Source organism: Pristiophorus japonicus, chromosome 16 (assembly GCF_044704955.1).
Source record: "Pristiophorus japonicus isolate sPriJap1 chromosome 16, sPriJap1.hap1, whole genome shotgun sequence".
NCBI lineage: Eukaryota > Metazoa > Chordata > Chondrichthyes > Pristiophoridae > Pristiophorus > Pristiophorus japonicus.
The window spans coordinates 18399379-18418706 of NC_091992.1; the positions used below are offsets into that span (position 1 = coordinate 18399379).

Below are 19328 nucleotides of genomic sequence, written 5' to 3' on the forward strand. Positions count from 1 at the left end.
GAGGACAGATTTTTCACTGGCATTATTTTGACACTGGTTGTGGGAGTACTATTGTTATTAAAATAACACTGATCAGAAAATCTTAGGCATCAGTATCAAGATTCACACATGAAGTCTGAATGAGTAAGGTACCAGAGAGCATCTGACCTCACTGAACCATACCCTAGCTTGATTCAGTTCCTTCAGGATAAGAATGGAGCTCCACACAAACACACAGTCCTCCTCAGATGGGAGGGTATATGATCCAGCCTGCAGAAATCTCTGTGGATATGCTCAATACAACCCCTTGTCTGATGCACTAGAAAGTGTGTTTGACTGGAGACTGAGTCACCCGCCCGTAGTCCCTGAGACTGGCAAAATTCCTCTTGCTGTCCAGGAATAAAAGAAAGACTTGCATTTATATAGCGCCTTTCATGACCACCGGTTGTCTCAAAACGCTTTACAGCCAAAGTACTTTTGAAGTGTAGTCACTGTTGTAATGTAGGAAACTCATGGGAGTAACCCGAAATAGTGCACTGGGGTGCCATTGGACCACATTTTAATACAGAATTTCTGAGGTAAATATAACATTTTGGACCAGTGAGTTATGTGCTGCTTTAGGGTTCTAAAACAAGGCGAGCTGGTGAACACTTTTTTTTTACAATAGTAATCCTGTGTCATCCAGTAGCTCAGTGGGTAGCATACTCGCCTCTGAGTCACAAGGTTTTGGGTTCAGGTCACACTCCAGAGACTTGAGCACAAGTCTAGGCTGACACTCCACTGCAGTGCTGAGGGAGTGCTGCACTGTCGGAGATGCCATCTTTTGGATGAGACGTTAAACCGAGACCCCTGTCTATTCTCTCGGGTGGATGTAAAAGATCCCATGGCACTATTTTGAAGAAGAGCAAGGGAGCTATCTCCGGTGTCCTGGCCCATATTTATCTCTCAATCAATGTCACTGAAAAAAACGGGTCATCTGGTCATTATCGTATTGCTCTTTGTGGGAGTTTGCTGTGTGCAAATTGGCTGCCGTGTTTTCCACATTACAACAGTGACTAAACTTCAAAAAGTACTTCATTGGCTTTAAATCACTTTGGGACGTCCAGTGGTCGTGAAAGGCGCTATATAAATGCTGGTCTTTCTTTCTCCTGGTGTAAATGCAAATTCTTGAGACAGGTGGATTTCAGACAAAACAATCAACTGTGAGCACATATATTCCTCACACCTGCAGCATTAATATAGAATGAGTTATTTCATGCTAATAAATACATAAAATAAAAGATTTACAGTTCCAGCAGACATTGTTCATTTTTAAGACAGTCACTTGTGAAAACATAATGCATTGAAGTTTACAGAATGTAATTTTATTTGTCAAAGATTCTGAAAAACATAGAAAATTCTACATTTTATTGTCTCTTTTTATACAAGGCAACAAATGCTATGAGCAGCACCAAAGATTTTAATGAAAACATACATTCCACTGGTCCAGGCAGATCCTTAATACCCCAACATCTGCCTATCATCCCGGTTGGATTAAAAGGGATACATAGTTAAATTTACCCTTCACTAACAAACTAGATTTAACTGTAACACAGCAGATTCTCATCAGATATACAATATCCTGTTAAGGATAGTAAATGTCACCCATAGAGTAACTAATCTAATTCATACTTGGTTTTATAATATACCGGGCCAATTCTTTATTACTTTTTGGAACAAAATAAGCTCAGTGTCGTGAATGCAGTGTTATTGGTAGACGTTTTTGCATGATTTACCTTGTTAATGAGGAAAATCACAAGCAACAAAGCACACTGTGATAATAGCTAGGTTACTTTGTGATGTCGTAAATATTGATCTCTCACCTTGTCGTTCTGACCCGTGACACTTGCAATGAGTGGCATCGGCCCTTTAACAAGTCACAGTGTGATATACCACCACAGAAGAGAACTGAAGCTGTCCATTTATAACCTTGGGATATTGCCACCTGTTGGCTGTAGAAAACTACGGCGACTCAGGCCTTATTCCTCATCTGAGAGGAACACGGCGTTGCGATTGGACAGTTCTGAAAAGCATTATTAGTAAAATAACATTATACAGCAATCTGCAATGTTTCATTTAATTCTACAAAACTTGGGAGATTATGACATATTAAAAAATGATGCAATTCCCATAATTATGCAGAGTTTGCACTTTGACATTTGGGAGAGTGCTATAGTGACAGATGACAGAATGCCTCGAAGTTAATATTAACAAAAGTTAGAAAAAGAAATGCGAGCGGGAATAATTCACAAGAGTTCTGGAATGCATTAAATAAAACAGCCAGAGGATAGATAGGTAGTGGAGGAGGGGCTGTTCGAGCAAGACAAAGCTCCCAGGTTACCATTTGTCATTGAGTTGTTCCAAGAGTGCTACAAGTCACACAGGCGATAGTTAATGCTGATTCCTCTCCTCACATTTGTCTTCGCTTTACCCATCTGACATTCATTGGCAGCCACATGCCTTTAGGAATGTGTGGCTTGCAAGGTAGAATTTTCTGTTTAGCAAGTTTTGGAGCAGCAAAAGAAGGCAGGTGAAATGTAGTCCCACTGAAACTTCGAATAAATATACTTGGACGACTTAAAAAATGCAAAATATAAATTCTCTCCGCCTGCTTTACTTCTTCCAAAACATAGTTATATTGAAACAGTTCAGTGGAGTTGTATCTCTGCAATGATATTGCACTTTATTGAATCAGTGGTGCTGGTATGTTAACGGGTAATACGTATTACAAATAATGCACTATCTCAATCCCCTTGCAAGACAGCAGAAAATGCCTTTAAAGACATCAGAGAGAAGGGTTGCACAAAACTGCTGTTTCCATTTTGTGCAGACAATGGATTGTAACTTTGACGTATGAGCTGTGAAGTTGCCAAATTAACATACAAATACATTAAGTATTCCACTGTTCTTTCTGTTTATACCATAAGTAAAATGCAGATACATAAATTCGTTTTGCATCAATTTTAACGGTAAGTTTTAATTGTATGACTGCAGTTAAACACTGAAAGTGCTCAATGCAAATATGATGCCATGAAGTCATTTGCACAAGGAGAGCAACGATTGTAACATAACTAAAGTTAAATGTTTTTAGCATCCCATAATGTGAACATGCTAAAAGCCCTCTGATACCTCCAAGCAGGAAGAATTTATGCATGAAGCTAGATAGTGAGATTTTCTGCTGGATTTACATTGGGGATCAATAGAATGTGGCGGAAATCTCTTAAGGAGCTGCTCTGTCAACTCGCCCCTGCGACTTTCTGTTTTTTTCTGCCAGAAGATCCCTAGGCCTATAATATGGGCAGGTCTATTATTATTACCCACAAATAGATAGGAATACATCATACAATGGATTTTCCATCATTTGCAGTGTTAGTCTCTGCAAGCGGCACTGCAATGGATGGTCGAGGGACTATTTCAATGTTAAAGGGCTGGGAGGTCCGTGCAATCAAAAACAGCTCAATTGGTTACACAGGCGAAGATGCTATTTTCTTTTTAAAGTTTACGAATTAAAAAAAAAACTCTTAAGACAGCATGAAGACTGCCGAGAACACTAAATTGCGGCAGGCTTCCATGACCTGCTAAACCCTTTCTCCACATCTGCTCCAGGTAGACGTTCCGGCAAAGGCCTACCAAAGTTACGCGGAATAGCCCGACTCTGGAAATTTGGTGAGGGTCGGAGGTGCATCCTCATGACAGGCCCCCTACCTTGCCAAAGGCAGGACTCCACAGCTGCAGCCAATACGGGCAGCTTATTCACCACGGGGGATACTACAGCTCAAGCCAGATCCTGTCTGACACCCACACACCTGCACTTCTAACAGGGACTACTGCATGGTATGTCAGAGGCAGGGACCTTGGTTCATATTCATCTGCCTAACCCAAGAGCACAGTGACCAACCGCAGCTCCCCCCTCAACACTGTCACAGCAGAGATCAGCTGACTTCGCACAGACTGGGTGCCAAACATGAACTGTCCTCGTCTATATTGCTCATCCATTCACAGGATAAATGTGCTTAAGCTTTCGGGGAGCTCTATCCGGCCACTTTAACTGTATTATTACACTCTTATCTTTTATTTCCTGTGTTATCATAAATTATAAGAAAACATTTGCACAGTTTTTACCCCTACAATTACAACGTGAATTAATTATTTTGTTTACAATTCTTGTCCTACCCAATCTAGCCATTTTGGCTAATAAAGAATAATACATATTGTGAGTAGTCACACTGGCTGTGTTACTTTTGTTTCTTTCTGTAGCAGCCATAAGAGTCATCCCATTACATATATTACATTAGAAATACAATCTTGGACAGACAGCAGTGTTAAAATGCAAGTTATTCTGCTCCAAGTATTTAGTCCAGCCTTAAATTAATTCAGTGATTCTGTTTTCGTTTCAAACTGTTGGTTTCAAATGCACGAGTCTTTTAATCATCCACAAACTTTGTATTATTGTTTCCATTCTGTAAGTAATGCTTTGGCTTTCTGAGGAAATCTGCACGGATCAAACGGTAGAAGTAAATCAGGATCATGATGTTCATCATGTTCAAGGACAGACTGATGTAGCCTGCGTGCGGAAGGACGCTTAAATTCTTTATCATGAACCAAGTGAGGTAAAACTGAGCAGACAGTCGAAAAACAATATAGGTGAAGATGTTGATATACTTGTTGTATTGGTACAGCTGAGAGGTCTGTGCATTCGCCAGCTTTAGGAGCAGTCGGGCATGGAGGAAAATACTGTTTACCTCAACGAACAGTGCCACAGCAGCTCCAGCGACATAGCGATGGGTCAGCACTATATACAGGAAAGTGGAAATTACCTGGGGAGAATAAACATCTTGTTAGACGGTAGCAGTTGGATTCTCATTGTGAGATGCTTTAATCCCATACATTCGTACCAATCCTGGCTAGTTTTACTATAATTCTTGTGTCGCTTTAATGAAAATATATCTCCACAATTATAAACTCACAATAACATCATGGGTTATCATAGCTTTTCACATAGATGAAGACCATTTTGCATTGGAGTATGGGACTGAAATCCAGGTGTACATTAGAGAAAAATGTGTGCTTAACAGTCTTGTTTATATATTCCTTCCCTAAACCTCACCGCCTCTCTACCTCTCCTTCCTCTCCTTCCTCCTTTAAGACGTTCCTTAAAACCTACCTCTTTGACCAAGCTTTTGGTCATCTGCCCTAATATCACCCTATGTGGCTCGGTGTCAATTTTTTTTTGATAACTCTCCTGTGAAGCACCTTGGGATATTTTACTACGTTAAAGGCGCTATATAAATACAAGTTGTTGTTATTGACGTTTATTTAGCACATTGGTAGCAAAAAGCTAGAGAGAATTGGACTTAAGCAAATAATGTGTTTGATATGTTTCTTCAAGACCTCAAATTCGCCCCTTCATTACCAACATTAGGAATTTATTTTTGTGTTATATAACTTAAAATAACACAAAAATAATTCAAAGTTGCATAATTCAAATTATATGACTTCAAGTTTTTTAGCTCTATATTGCCACTTTGCTGTGTTATTTGCATTGTTTAATTCAGATTAATGTATAATTTTAGCACAAAAAGTGAATCATCAGGAGTAGACTGTCTTGGAAGCAACCCAAATTTTTAAAAATCATTACATATATAACAATGTTAATTGCACTACTGGCTGTTTTCACAGTTCAAGTGGACAGAAAATGAAAATTTCACACATCCGCCATAATGCTTTACTGAAATATAATTTACAACCATGAAGTACATGCAAAAAATTTCGCTGGACTGGAAGTCAAAGTTATTTTCACACACAAGGATAAATGCCGCGATTCTGCGAAAAATCATTAAGGGTGTGCGCTATTTCCCAGTACATGCCCTTAGTGGGTGAGACGCCACACTGAGAGCTACATTTATCCTATTATGCTGATCATTCTGTGTTGGAAATGAACCTGAACTATCAGGTGTGCTTTGTATATTGCAACATGTGAAAACATTGAAACACTTCCACTTTTTCAGCGTAAACGTCTTCAGAGGTTCCTGCAAGACACTTCACCTGGTTTGTTTACACAGAAGGTTGCAATGGCATAGTGCCATTGTATAATCGCTTTGTAGTTTGCATCTGGTGCTACTTCCGGTTTTATTGTTACCGTTTGAATAAAGGTTGAGATAGCTCCACCATGTAGGTGCCAGGTTTGATTTCAGAACGGAGATGAGTTCACTGATCTCAGCCAGAACGGCTGCAGGGGTGCTACAATTGTCCCCCCCCACCCAGCCTGCTAGGAAGGCAATAAACAGTTAGGGTTCCTGCATCCGATCATTAACCAGTGACCTGTGCTGAAAGTGCCCATGGGTGGATATTAAGTGAGGACACTATTGGGCTTGGCTATGATGCATGTCTCAACCAAATCATCATTGTTATGTATACAACACCTTGTAAGCAGCATTCTACCGCCACCAGAGGGCACATCTGTTGGAGTCCCAAGGGATCCCAACATCCCTTGGGAGTACTGCATATAAGCAGGCCTCCCAGGCTGTACCAGCACTCTGGAGTCAGAATAAAGAGACTAAGGTCACACTTAGTCTACAGTACTCAGTCACATTGCTCTATTTGAGACATAACAATCATCATCGTCATAGGCAGTCCCTCGAAATCGAGGAAGACTTGCTTCCACTCTAAACGTGAGTTCTTAGGTGACTGGACAGTCCAATATGGGAATTACAGTCTCTGTCACAGGTGAAGGAAAGGGTGGGTGGGACTGGTTTGCCGCACGCTCCTTCCGCTGCCTGCGCTTGATTTCTGCATGCTCTCGGCGACGAGACTCGAGGTGCTCAGCGCCCTCCCGGATGCTCTTCCTCCACTTAGGGCGGTCTTTGGCCAGGGACTCCCAGTTGTCGGTGGGGATGTTGCACTTTATCAAGGAGGCTTTGAGGGTGTCCTTGAAGCATTTCCTCTGCCCACCTTTGGCTCGCTTGCCATGTAGGAGTTTTGAGTAGAGCGCTTGCTTTGGGAGTCTTGCGTCAGGCATGCGAACAATGTGGCCCGCCCAACGGAGCTGGTTGAGTGTGGTCAGTGCTTCGATGCTGGGGATATTTTATTGTTAGCGTTGTTTGAATAAAGGTTGAGATAGCTCCACCATGTAGGGGCCAGGTTTGATATCAGAATGGCGATGAGTTCACCGATCTCAGCCAGAGTGGCAACAGGGGTGCTACAATTGCCCCCCCACCCCCTCCGGAGCTGCTAGGAAGGCAATAAACAGCTAGGTTTCCTGCATCCGATCATTAACCAGTGACCTCTGGGCGGATATTGAGTGAGGACACTATTGGGCTTGGCTATGATACATGTCTCAACCAAATAGCCTGCAAACATTGACTGTCTAGGTTCATATATGAATATTGGCTGCTTGCCTGAGACACTGGAGGACGACCAGTGCCTGTAGAGATGAGCCCCAACAAGAGCCAGTGCCTTCAGGTAAATGAGGCAAATGCTCAAGCATCACATTGTAAATATTTGTGGTGCAACCGATGATGCATTAGCTGCAGTGCCAGCTTTGTCCAGCAGTGAGGGAACTGTGCTGGCTGTTCCAACACAGCTCCAGTGGCCTTGTGACTAAAGATGTCACTGGTTGTAGCACTAAACCATACAAATCAGAAGTTCCCAGGCTCCACTCTATGCCTGTGCTGAGTTAGCTGTTCTTAGCTGGGAGATGGTAGTTGGGTCACGTTAAATTGCCCTTACTGTGTCTGGGTTAGGGAAGAGAAAAATTAGCTAGGGATCCTATTGATCAGAACTATGCTATAAAATGCAAGTGTGCACATATCAACAACTTCCAATATCCTCGGATGTTTTATCAGGGATGGCGGGGGATGGGGGGGGGGGGGAAGGAGGGGGGAGGGAGGAGACCAGAATAGATAAAAGGAATAAAGGAGTGGACGCTGAGCCAAAGTGGGGTAGTCGGGAGAGAATTGAAGCTTGGCTGCAAAGATGGATTTTGGGAAGGTTTTGAAAGGTGGAGAGAGAAGCAGATAGACAGAAGGGTTTAGCGAAACTGAAGCAATGAAAGAGGGGAGATGCAGAGAAGGCTGAAGTGGAGGGCACAGGAGGAGACACCAGGTTGAAGGTATCAGAGCTATGGTGCCGGAAAACCCTGGAGGCATTTGAAAATGCGGAAAAGGATTTTAAATTCAATACACTGGAGTCAGGCGGCCAGTGCACGTCGATAAGGGGAATAAGCTGATGAGCGAGTTGGAGTGTGGAACAGTACATGGACAGAGTTTTGAACAAGTTTATAGAGGGTTCGAGGCCAGCAAGGAAGATATTGCAGAAATCAAATCAAGACTGGATAAGGGTTTCAGCGGTCACAGACACGAGGTCAGAATGATAACACCAGCGGTGAAGTGACGGTGATCGCCACAGACCTCGAAGAAAGATCTCTCTGGCGAAAACGTTAGGTTTCTCAGCCTTAATTTGATTGTAGCACTGTGAAAAGGGGATCCTCAGCATATATTAGCAAGCTGTCTAAGCAATCAATCAGATTGAAGAATTCTCACAGGCAGCAAACCAGGAAATAAAAAGCATTTATTATCACTCACAGAGAGCAAAATAAAGATTGGGACATACATATGGGGGGGTTACATAGCATTACATAGGATATACGGCACAGAAATAGGCCATTCGGCCCAACCAGTCCATGCCGGTGTTTATGCTCCACTCGAGCCTCCTCCCGCTTTTCCTCATCTAAATCTATCAGCAACCCTCTATTCCCTTCCCCCTCATATGCTTGTCTAGCCTCCCCTTAAATGCATCGATACTATTCACTTCAACCACTCCCTGTGGCAGCGGGTTCCACATTCTCAACACTCTTTGGGTAAAGAAGTTTCTTCTGAATTCCCTATTGAATTTCTTGGTGACTATCTTATATTGATGGCCTCTAGTAATGCTCTTCCCCACAAGTGGAAACATTCTCTCTGTATCCACTCTATCAAAACCTTTCAGAATTTTAAAGATCTCTGTTAGGTCACCCCCTCAGCCTTTTTTCAAGAGAAAAGAAAACCAACCTATTCATTCTTTCCTGATATGTATACCCTCGCATTCCTGGTATCACCCTTGTAAATTTTCTCAGGACTCTCTCCAATGCCTTATATCCTTTTTATAATATGGCGACTAGAACTGTAAGCAGTACTCTGAAGTGTGGTCTAACCAAAGTTTGATACAGGTTTAGTATAACTTCCCTACTTTTCAATTCTATACCTCTAGAAATAAACCCTAGTGCTTAATTTGCTTTTTTTTAAACGTCTTTGCTAACCTGTGTCGCAACTTTTAGCGATTTGTGTATTTGTACTCCAAGATCCCTTTGTTCCTCTACTCCACCTAACCTCGCACCCTCCAAGTAACAAGTGACCTCTCTATATTTCCTACCAAAATGTAATACCTCACATTTATCTGTGTTGAACTTCATTTGCCAATTATATGCCCATTCTGCCGGGTTATTAATGTCCTCCTGTAATTTGTTGCAGTCCTCCTCAGTATTGACCATACCACCCCCCCCAATTTGGTGTCATCCACAAATTTAGAAATTGTGTATTTGATTCAAAAGTCTAAACTGTTAATGTGAATTGTGAACAGCAGCGGTCCCAGAACTGATCTTTGTGGAATACCACTACCCACCTTCTGACACTGTGAATAGCTACCCTTTACCCCCTACTCTCTGCTTTCTGTCTTGAAGCCAGCTAGCTATCCATTCTGCTACTTGTTCCCTGACTCCGCATTCTCTGACCTTGTTCATCAGTCTATTATGGGGTACCTTATCGAAGGCCTTTTGAAAATCTAGACAAATTACATCTACTGCATTACCCTTGTCTATTAAGAACATAAGAAATAGGAGCAGGAGTAGGCCATTCGGCCCCTCGAGCCTGCTCCGCCATTTAATGAGTTCAGGGCTGATCTTCTACCTCAACTCCACTTTCCTGCACTATCCCCATATCTCTTGATTCTCTATCGCTGTCTTGAATATACTCAAAGACTGAGCCTCCAGAGCCCTCGGGTAGAGAATTCTAGAGATTCACCACCCTCTGAGTGAAGAATTTTCTCCTCGCCTCAGTCCTAAATGGCCGACCCCTTATTTTGAGACTGTGACCCCGTGTTCTAGATTCCCCAGCCAGGGAAAACATTTTCTCAGCATTAACCCTGTCAAGATCCTTAAGAATGTTATATATTTCAAGTAGATCACCTCTCATTCTTCTAAACTCGAGAGAATATATGCCTAGTCTACTCAATCTCTCCTCATAGGGCAATCCCCTCATCGTAGGAATCAGTCTAGTGAACCTTTGCTGCACTCCCTCTAAGGCAAATATGTCTTTCCTTAGGTAAGGAGACAAGAACCGGACTCAGTACTCCAGGTGAGGCCTCACCAATGCCCTGTATAATTGTAGTAAGACTTCTTTACTCTTGTACTCTAATCCCTTTGTCACAAAAGCTAACATACCATTTGCTTTCCTAATTGCTTGCTGTACCTGCATGTTAGCTTTCAGTGATTGATGTACTCCCTCTGGTACTTTTTCAAAAACTTCAATGAGGTTTATCAAGCAAGATTTTCTCTTTTGAAATCCATGATGACTACTCATTTTTTTTTAATTTCTAGATGTTCTTCTATTTTCTCCTTTAGTGGGGATTCCATTAGTTTTCCTACCACTGATGTTAAGCTGACTGGTCTATAATTCCCTGGACATGTTCTATCCTCCTTGAATATAGGTATTATTTTAGCTATCCGCTGGCACTACACCTTTTCTATTGCATTATTAAAAATGTGTATTAATGCCTCTGCTATCTCTTCCTTAGACTCCTTTAAAATGCATGGATGCGATCAATCCGACCAGAGGTTTTATCCTCTTTGAGTTTGATTAGTTTATTTAATATATCCGCTCTTTTTATTTTAAATGCACTTATCTCATTACTAATCTCATCATCCAATGTCATGTCCACCTGTTCTATAAGGTAGAAGCTGAAATATCATAAAATTAAAAAAAAAAATGTTTTAATATATTTTATTATTTAAAAAATCTGGTAATTTTTATCATAATGGAGACATTTGACATTCCTCAACTATCACATTAATTGTTCAGGGCCAGAACAGTTGTTCAGCAGTCAATACACTGTTAAAAACCCAGTTACACCTATTTCAGTAAGACTTAACTTTTTATGGGATGTTTAACAGTGTAATTAGAGTGGAATGGGAGAAGTTCTCATTAATTCAAGTGCTTTCACTGATTGCCGGCTATGAGGAATTCCACAGCGCCGCCTGTCATCATCATAGGCAGTCCCTCGGAATTGAGGAAGACTTGCTTCCACTCCTGAAGTGAGTTCTTTGGTGGCTGAACAGTCCAATATGAGAGCCACAGACTCTGTCACAAATGGGAGAGATAGTTGTTGAGGGAAGGGGTGGGTGGGACTGGTTTGCCACACACTCTTTCCGCTGTCTGCGCTTGATTTCTGCATGCTCTCGGCGTTGAGACTCGAGGTGCTCAGCGCCCTCTCGGATGCCCTTCCTCCACTTAGGGTGGTCTTGGGCCACGAACTTCCAGGTGTCGGTGGGGATGTTGCACTTTATCAGGGAGGCTTTGAGGGTGCCCTTGTCGCATTTCCGCTGCCCACCTTTGGCTCGTTTGCCATGAAGGAGTTCCGAGTAGAGCACTTGCTTTGTGAGTCTCGTGTCTGGCATGCGGACTATGTGGCCTGCCCAGCGGAGCTGATCGAGTGTGGTCAGTGCTTCAATGCTGGGGACGTTAGCCTGAATGAGGACGCTGATGTTGGTGTGCCTGTCCTCCCAGGGGATTTGTAGGATCTTGCCGCCTGTGGTGGAGCAGGGAATGACAGCCCGCAACTTCAGAATTTCGATGTTTATCTGCGCATGCACTAAATCCTGAAGTTATGGTCAGTTTCAGAGGGTTAATGACAGCGAACTCTGACAGTTTCACTGTCGTTACCACCGCAAAATCTGGAACATATTTTTGGAGGGGAAGTAAGCAGTCCTAGTGATGGACAAGATGTGCGATTTAAGCTGGTTCAAAATAGGACCCAAAGCCTAGTTGAGCCTGAGCATGTGGACAGGGAGAGGGGTAGAGTGAGTGTTGAAGGAGTGGAGTTTATGGCATGGCAGTGGTCAAAAAAGGTGGCTTCAGTCTTCCCAATGTTCAGTTGCAGGAAACTTTGACTCATTCACAACTTGATGTCAGTCGAGCAGTCAGGCGGGTTCAAGACTGGCCTTGTCTGCGATACACCCTGCAGTTGAATAGCCGGCCAACTTGGCCCACAAATGAAATTGGGCAAGCTGCTGGTGTAGAACAATATGCCAGCAAAACCCACCTTCAGGAGAAAACGTGGGGAACATGATTTTAAAACAAAAGTCTGAAAGCAACACAGGTGTAGGCACACTGTACACAAATATATAGTTTTTTTCCCTTGGGATGTACCAAGCCAGCTCGTGCTGCAGTAACTGTTTTGCCTCCCCTAGGGGATCCTATCATCAGCAGTGGGGGGGAGGGAGGGAAGACTTTTGCTTCTCCTTTGTTCTTTTAGAACCAGCAATGCTGCTGTCTGGGACTCCAGCTCTTTGTGTTGGGTCGGCATTTCCAGTTCACTGGGTGCTCAAGGCTCTCCTTGCTCTCCCCTGGCTGCTTACTGGTCTTGAGCAGTTCTGTGATGCTCACAAAGTCTGGCTGCTCTCCCATGACCCGGCTTCTCTTCCCATTCTCCCATGGATTTCCATAACTGTACCTGCTGCCACCTTGTTCTGGTCCCTGCTTTTGCGGTGGTGTGCAGCGGGGTGGGGCTTCTATAGTTAGATGGTTTTAAATTCTCTAATGGTAGACTGGGTTTTTGAATGTCATTTGGGGGCTTTTCAAAAACTTAGCGGGCGAAATTGGTCTCCTCTGTGCCTCCCGTTAGCGTCCCTCGGTGGCCGCTAACGAGACGCAAATCAGTTAAAGATCTGGCGCGGCGCTGTTAACGACTCCCGCCATATTGATCGTGATGTTATCGCCGTGAGCATCGCCCCCAGCCCCGAAATTGGCTTTCGCCCCCTGCAGCAGCGCCGGGCGATAACACCGACAGCTTCAGAGGACGCAGTATCGGACGGCTTGCCACTACCGGGGCAAAAATTAAAGGCGAGGTTGACGAATGCAAAAAAAAACTTACATTTTTGATTCCGCTCCGGATGCGTTTTCTTCACGGGGTCACAGCCGCAGTCACTCAGCCCGGCACTTGGCTGATCGCATCGGCAACCCCGCTCCCTGGTGGTCCAGGTAGTTCCCTTTCTCTTTTGCAGAGTCAGCAGCGTTGGCCCTTTAATTGAGGGAAGGGCCCCTCGGACGCGGCAGGGCTGGACCACCAGGTGCGCAGCGCTGCGGGGGCGTCTGCCCCGTTGCCGCCCCCAATTCCGCGACACAGGCGAGACACATCTGCGCCTGGCGCTAAATCTCGCGCCTCCCGACTGTTACTGCCCCCAAACAGGGGCGATGCTGAGTTTCTTCCCCTTAGTTTCGATTTTAAAGGTAAAAACACTTACGATATTGGAGAAGAGTTTTTCTCTTTAGCATTTGGACTTGGAGCATTGGGTGGAGCCCATAAATGAAAATCACACGGGAATACATGACCCTATTTCAGCCCACCAGACTTTTCTGTCTATTCATTTAAATGGATCAAACGTCTGCTTTGTGAGAGATGTGTAATCTTCTCGATAGATCCTCACACGACTGAGGCATTTGAACCCAGTCTATAATTAGAGGACTTAAAAACATTGAGTATTAAAAGGATTCTGTTTTTTTAAATTCGTTCTTGGGATGTGGGCGACACTGGCAAGGCAGCATTTATTGCCCTGTGGGTATTAAGAGTCAACCACATAGTATGGGACTGGAGTCATGTGCAATGTTCCCTCTAATTTGTTTCCTCTGTGTGGGCCCTTTCCGCGCATGCGTGGTATCTCTTCCAGTGGTTGCAGCTGGGACCTCACGATCGGTGCACGTCCGCGCACTTTAAGGGGGTCACGTGGATGATGATGCTGATGATGATGTAGGCCTGACCTGGTAGGGGCGCCCGGCAGTGCTCCCTCTAATTTTTTTTGGGGGGGGATGCGCGGCCCCTTTAAATTGTTGCGCGGCCTATTCATAGGTTTTTAATATCAAAAAAAATGTCCATGGGCAGGGAGCTGCCCCACTGTGCAGCTCAGAGGAAACATTGGTGTCAGGTCCTCTTTCCTGAAGAACGCCGGCAAACCAGTCGGGTTATTATGACAATCCAGCAGCTTTCATGGTCACGACCAGATTATTTAATTCAATTTCACAATTTGCCGTGGTGGGATTTGAACTCGTCACCTCTAGGTTGATGGTCCAGCAGCAAACAACTGTGGCCCCATTTGTTGTTGAGGATTAATTTTAATAAATAAAATGAATTAAGCTTTAAAGTAATTGCCATGGAGAAATGCAGTGAACCTTGTAACATATCATTGAAAAAAAAAATCCCTTAATGTCTTATCACTAATCTGAATTTTACAGGAGTCCAAGAAGACTATGGTTTGATTCCCCTGTCTACCATCCCCCTTCTCATTATTCTTCCTGCTGTATGGTCATCTCTTTGCCACTGAATGTGGAGGAAATTTGTCACAAATTAATCAGCATCTGAAAGTTTGGGTGCAGCCCTTTATTAGTAAGTTGACTTCCGATGTAAAGCCCACCCAAAGAATAAATTATCTCTTTTCGATGCTGACCTACAGTGCATTATCAGTTTTATTGCACATTTTACCATTTTCATTTATGACGTATTTTCATTCATCCATTTTTTTCCCCCTCATTGTCAAGACAACTGCAACACCACAAAAGATGGGGAGAGAGCGTGCAATTTTAGCTAACAAAGCCAGGTTAAATTTGCACAGTACACTGGACAAATCCGAACCACACAGTTGCCTTTCAAAGGAATTTGCCAGTGAAAGCGTTGTGGAGTGGCAGGGGTCTGCTGCAGTGAGGTGGCCTGACAATGGAGTAACTTGGGTTCACCAGAGGCTGAACAATGGAGACAGTGTGACACGGGCATCAACAATTTAAAGCTATAGTACCACAGACAGTACTGTTCTGTACCACTGTCCTATTCATCTGTGCAGCCTCAGCTAAGTCATGCAGCTGGGCACCACAGGAACACAATGCACTTTAGTTAAACGCTGCAGGCTGTGCAGCAGTTGAAGTGGCCCTGCTGTTTCTGCTCTCTATTTTCACTCTGCCTCCCTCAGTGCACTCTCATTAGCAAAACTGTCAGGTATTTCGGTTTGTACTGTGTGGACCAGTCCTGCTTAACATGCATAATTATGGCTCATACCACGGACTGATCCAATTAATTCCAAATTTTGTCGAGAAATATATATTCATAATACTAATGATTTGCAATCTGTGATTTCGTTTGAAGATACCTTTTTTGACAAATGAATTTTTGTAACAGTGTGACATGACATGCACACGTCAATTAAAGGAAACAGCAACTCTACGATTAAATATTGTGAAGTACCCAATTAATTTTTTTTAAATCTCATTAACATTATTCTTTTTAAATGTTCATACTTGGGGCTCAATCATGGAAACCTATTATTCTTCATTTGTTCTGTAACGTTTGTATGTCCTCTGTTGAAATCTCTATCCTCCATATTCTCTGTGAAGCTGCATATTTAACAACCGAATATATCCTACATTTAGTCTCATCATTATCATCACAGGCAATCCCTCGAAGCGAGGATGACTTGCTTCCATGCCAAAAAAGGATGAGTTCACAGGTGTTTCAATGAAGGACCTAATGGGGTCAAGTTTCGGGCCGCGCCTAGAACGGCGCAGCCCTGACATGGACGCCCGTTTTTTTGCGCCTAAAAGCGCAACAAAAATGTACCTCGTAATTCTCGGGCTCCCTGCAGGTCCCTTGGAGTTCGGCTCGGCACGGCGCGCAGACAGCAGCAGGGGATGGAGCCACAGAGTCGCGCCGATTCTGCAAGTCCAGGGGGGCGGAGCTAAGTCAAATGAGAGAACGTCGTGCCGGCAGCCCTGCGCATGCGCGTTGGAGCATGCGCGCACGCGCAGTAGCCCATAAACATTGGCACTCGGCCATTTTTAAAGGAACTTAAAGAAAAGTGCTGATTTGTCTCGTAGACCTCTGGAAAGGCTTGGGATTGAATTTTGGTGATTTATTTGTGTCTGAAGGAGTGCTTTTAGCAGCACTGTTGAAGAAATCACCTGCTGAAATCAGTGAGAGCAGCTTTTCACTGCTAAACTTCCAGAACAGGTGCTGCATAGGTGCATGCAAAATAAGGAATGTGTGTTTTGAAAAATAAGAGTGTCAATTCAATACAGCAATGGAACAACGTCCACCAAGAACAAAGAATTTCTTGCATGAGGAAGTGGAGATATTAGTCAACGTCATTGAGCAGAGATGGCAGGAGCTAGATACCAGCAACAGAGGTCGCATAAAAGTGCCACCTAAAGAAATGAAGAAATGCTGGAACCAAATTGCAGAAGATTACTGCGCAGTGGTGCATACCAGGAGATCTGGAAGCCAGTGTAAAAAGAAATGGCATGACCTTGGTCAAGTAGTTAGTGTAAGTAATATTTTCATTTTTTAATGTAATCGTAATTGTAACGTGACTATCTGTATGTCCCACCCTGCTGAAAACGTACTCTGTAAAAAGTTATATTTTACTCTTTGTAGAAGAAATTGGCCCACAACAAAAGGGAAGCAACTAGAACAGGAGGAGGCATGCCCAATCTGCATCCACTGACACCCTTGGAACAGAGGGTAGCTGCTATGATGAGTCGGACATGGAGAAAAGCAATCAGTACAGCACAAGCTGGGCCCACATCCGAGGAAGAGGTAAGTCCTGAAAATGCATCGTGGCCCTTCAAATCAACCTGCTGCCTGGCCTGCTATGTGTGAGAGTACTCATGCCACCCATCCTGCCCCCTCCCTTACTGTTAAACATTTGACTGTTCTGATTTATTTTGCAGAACATGATGATGATGATGATGCTGCCGCCAACCCTGAGGATCCTGAAGATACAGAACAAGAACCAGTACAACCAGATGCGGACGATCCAGACTGGATGATGGCGACGATGACTGAATGTCTACAGGGGAGAGCTTCCAAATGAATGTTTATGAGCCCCCATTAAGGGGCATCAGAATTTCAACCCCTTGCATAGGTTCTGGTTCCACCTTCCATGGTTTTGATTTTGACCTTTGCGGGTCCCAGTGGTGCTGGTGATATCATAGAGCAGTTTACACCCATTCACCCACTATCCCAGCCCATGGCTTCCACTCGAGTGCTGCCGTCTGGAACACCGAGCATCCCACCATCCCAGCCCGCGCCTCCCTGTGTAGTGGTGCCATTTGGAACAACAACGTCCCACCGTCCCAGCCCGTGCCTCTCTCTAGTACTGCCGTCTGGAACACCGAGCGTCCCACCGTCCCTGCCCGCGCCTCCCAGTGCAGTGGTGCCGCGAGGCAGACCCAGGCAGAGGAGAAGGAGATTGGAGACACGCTCTCCTGAGATGCAGCGTGCAACAGATGCTGCTCAGGTTGTGGCATTGGGTATGGAGACCAATGAGCTTACCCGATCACTCATCGGTAGCGTCAGTGCAGTGGGTGAAGAGGTGACGGTCCTGACGGGAGAAATAGCGGTAATGACACGGGAATTTAGGGAGGGAATGTCCGAGGGAGTGTAATCGACGGCGCAGGCCGTCAGGGAGGGCATGCAAGCGATGGCACAGGCCCTCATGGAGGTAGCTGCTGCAATAAGGGCACACAGCCCCGCCAATCAAATAACACCCCCATGAAGAAGTGAACATTCACTGAGATGTGGATGAGAGATGGTTGCAGCCTTTGTTTGCTGCTTTTGTTCTTGTTCTTGATGTAGCTGTAGTAGTGTTTTTCAAACTGAAATTGTTTTGTAAGTTTGGTAACTTTACAATTTATATAAGTGATCTTAGGGTTTTTAAGTGATCTTATAGTGTCAATGCTCTCACATTTTGTATCTTATTTAATTTTGCACCTAAAAAGTGATCCTGAAGTTTAAGTGATCTTAAGAGTGTAAGATTTTTCACATTGAAATTGTTTTGTAACTTTACAAATTTATAAGTGATCTTAAAGTTTTTAAGTGATCTTCAAGAGTCATATTACAAAGTAAAGTTTGATACAACAAATATTTTATTACAGTGACGTTAACTTTTCAATAACATATTTTTTCATTAAAACTGTTTCATGTTCCATTAACACAACACAACGTAGGAACAACTCCAAAGAATAAACATGTCCATACGCAAAAGTGGTCGCAGAGCCCTCAGGCATCAGTAGTTGAAGCGTTCACGGATGAGCTACTGGCGCAAGGCTTGAGCAATCGTTAAAGGAGCACGATGGATGGCCCTCTTCCGACCTCGTGCTCCGGCATCAGGCACTTGCATGCTTTCCTGATCGTCGTCATCATCCTCATCCTGCTCTTCCAAAATACTATCATCAGGCACTGGACCCTCACGTGGGTCTTCTGTTTCTACTACCAGCTCCTGCTGCCTCATGATGGCTAAGTTATGGAGCATGCAGCACACAACAGTGAAGTGACCGACAATCTGAGGAGAGTATTTCAAGTGGCCTCCGGAATGGTCCAGGCATCGGAAACACTGTTTCAATATGCCAATGGTCCTCTCAATGATGCTGCACGTCGCAATGTGCGCCATGTTGTTTTGACGGTCAGCTTCTGTCCGTGTCATGCGTAGGGGCGTCATGAGCCAGGTGGTCAGGCCATACCCTTTGTCTCCCAGTAGCCAGCTCTGCCCTTCTGGCTGCTGCTCAAACATGTCAGATAGAACGCTGTCGCGTAGGATGGACGCATCATGGGTGCTGCCAGGGTATCTCGCATCGACTGACATGATGCGCTGCTTGTCGTCACACACGAGCTGCACATTGATGGAGTGGAAACCTTTCCTATTCCTGTACTGCTCAGAATCCTCCAAAGGTGCTCGCAAGGCTATGTGGGTACAATCAATGCAGCCCTGTACCTTTTGGAAGCCAGCAATCCTGAAGAAGCCCACAGCCCTCTCATGGATCGCTTGTGCGGTCATTGGGAAATTAATGAAGTTATTCCTCTGTGCATACAGCGCAGCCGTGACCTGGTAAACGCAGGCATGTATTGCACGTTGAGAGATAGCGCACACATCTCCAGTTGTAACCTGAAACGATCCCGAGGCATAGAAGGCAAGTGCAGCTGTTACCTTCACTTCAACAGACAAGGCAGTTGGCATTCTGTTT

The 19328-nt window shown here is 44.2% G+C and overlaps 1 protein-coding gene across 1 annotated transcript in view; it reads right to left on the reverse strand.

Moving 5' to 3' along the window:
- Positions 1-1395: 1395 nt before the first annotated feature.
- The window catches only part of tlcd1 (TLC domain containing 1), a 59706-nt gene continuing 41773 nt past the window's right edge, over positions 1396-19328 (reverse strand). The window contains exon 4 of the mRNA XM_070858070.1: positions 1396-4835. Within this exon, the coding sequence (XP_070714171.1) occupies positions 4443-4835 (393 nt within the window). The 3' untranslated portion in view covers positions 1396-4442. The remainder of the gene's footprint in view (positions 4836-19328) is intronic.